At 41.6% G+C, this 2,095-nt stretch overlaps 1 protein-coding gene across 1 annotated transcript in view; it reads right to left on the bottom strand.

The window, feature by feature from the left end:
* LOC104700884 (26S proteasome non-ATPase regulatory subunit 1 homolog A-like) overlaps positions 1–2,095 on the bottom strand; it is an 8,866-nt gene that overhangs the window by 3,250 nt on the left and 3,521 nt on the right. Inside the window, exons 7-12 of the mRNA XM_010416489.2 lie at positions 1,749–1,881; positions 1,397–1,645; positions 1,074–1,294; positions 748–1,006; positions 399–631; positions 67–229 (exon numbers count right to left, since the gene is read on the bottom strand). Of these exons, the coding sequence (XP_010414791.1) occupies positions 67–229; positions 399–631; positions 748–1,006; positions 1,074–1,294; positions 1,397–1,645; positions 1,749–1,881 (1,258 nt within the window). The remainder of the gene's footprint in view (positions 1–66; positions 230–398; positions 632–747; positions 1,007–1,073; positions 1,295–1,396; positions 1,646–1,748; positions 1,882–2,095) is intronic.

The raw sequence follows: 2,095 nt of genomic DNA, 5'->3' as shown, positions 1-2,095 counted from the left end.
TGGTGAGAACGCCAAGCATATGAAATAAATTAGCGGGTACCAATACCAAAACTGGCTGAAGATTGCAAGGCCAACAACCGCAGTGACTTTGTCTTGTTTTGTCTTAGAGAGAAGTCGTATTGTCACATTCCCTCCACCAGCTTCAAGAATACCTGAAGCCAAAAATGATCCCGTAATAGTGCTCATTTCATCTGGAATCTCGTCGGGTAAAATCTTGTCAAGTTGGTGCCTGCAAAAAAGAGGTCAAAGTTTAGTCTACCAGATATATCCCTCTCAAAAAAATACAAAAGATACAGAACATAGTCAAACTTTGGTGTACCAGAGATATAAGAATGAGAAATTTTCAGAAGTAGAATTTTATCTGCATGTTATTGCTGAATAGATCAGAGCTCACTAACCTAAATGCTCCAACGCGAGAATCGCTTGCTTCACTAACTTGGACCATCACCATGGCCATGGCAATTATAGCACCTTGACGAACAAAGTCAACCACATCTGATGTAAGTGGTTCCAGCAAGGATATCGCTTCACTCAGGCCAGTTCCTGCACAAGATATGCTTACGGCAAGAGCTGCGCCATAGCGGACATGCGGATTGTACGACTGGGAAAGCAGGGATACAATACGGGGAGTCTACAGTCGAAATATTCAGCAAACCCATTATGAGTGAATCTGAGAACAAGAGCCCTGAAGGGAGAAACAGAATATAGACTCAACATGTTATTGAGACAAAGGAAATATGGAGTGACCTGCTCTGGATCAGAGTATAAGATGAATCCAAGTGCGAGAACAGCAGTCCTTTTGACATCGTCACAGACATCAGAGACAGCAAAGTGCAGAAGTTGACGCATGGCTTTGTTGTTTGCAGTTCCTCTGTAAGCCATTGCCAGTGCGTACATTCCACCACAACGAATGATAGGATCACGATCTCTAGTCATCTGCTCAATCAAAGTATCTGCTCCCTCTTCTCTACCATATACTGTGAGAGCTGTTCCTAGAGCCAGTCCCCTACAAAAACATGATTAATGAAACATTTTGAAGAACTTACCAGAAATATCCCCAGACTTGAAATTACCTTATTATCTTCTCATGCTGGGTCTTGTGAGCATAAGCGAGCATCTCACTTGCCTTATTTGTTGTAGTTCCAACAAATAATAGACCCATGCTGATGCCGGCAGCTTCACCAGCAACTGCACTGTCAGTGTATAGCACTTTTTTTATATCTTCATATATGTATTCATCAGCTGTCCCAAAGGATGCCAAACCAAGACCTAAACAAGATCCATGTTGAATAACCTGCATCAATATATTTCCAGATAAAAAATTAATGCTCTAAGAGAAATACTATATTCTCTGGTGATATAACAAAAAGACTATCTTGAAGAAAGATAAGGTTACCTCAACATCAGTACTTCGTAGGCTATCACGAAGATATTGCCTGATTCCCTCGCCATGGTTGGCATGAATAATGCCAAGGGCATATAAAGCACCACCTTCAGAGTAAGTACTCCCACCACCATCTGCTCCTCCTTGAGGCAAATATGGAGCCATCACTGACCTACTTTGTTGTAGATGACCTCTATGAATAACACCTAATCCCGCTATAGCACTAAACTTAGCCCAATTGGTGGCCCTACTTAGCCAAACCTACCAATCCAAAAATGAATGGAAATAATAAGAAGGTTATATACTTTGCTGCGCCATGTATGTTGAAACAAGTAAAAAGTGATAGGGATAGTAATATTTTTACCAAATTCTCCTCGTAAAATGTGTCCTCTGCTGTTCCAGCATGCATTATCGCATTACCATATATTGCAGCACCATTCGATTGACACCACGATTCAACAGACTGTTCATTTGTCTCCATGATAAACAGGAAAGATCTACAGAAAAAGAAATGGCCATCGCTGAAGCATGTTACTATCTGGAAGAAATGACTTAGGAAAAAGAATATCCTATCGAGATATAAAAATCTAAAAGGGAAATTCACTGCCTCACTGTGTTTAAAAAAGCGTCGCCTAGGCGCGCCTGGGCGAGAGGCGAGGTGATTATAAGGGTGTAGCGCCTCTAGTAGACGAGGCCAGGCGGTAGACCCAA

Source organism: Camelina sativa, chromosome 7 (genome assembly GCF_000633955.1).
Source record: "Camelina sativa cultivar DH55 chromosome 7, Cs, whole genome shotgun sequence".
Lineage (NCBI taxonomy): Eukaryota > Viridiplantae > Streptophyta > Magnoliopsida > Brassicales > Brassicaceae > Camelina > Camelina sativa.
This window is presented reverse-complemented; position numbering and strand designations above follow the sequence as displayed.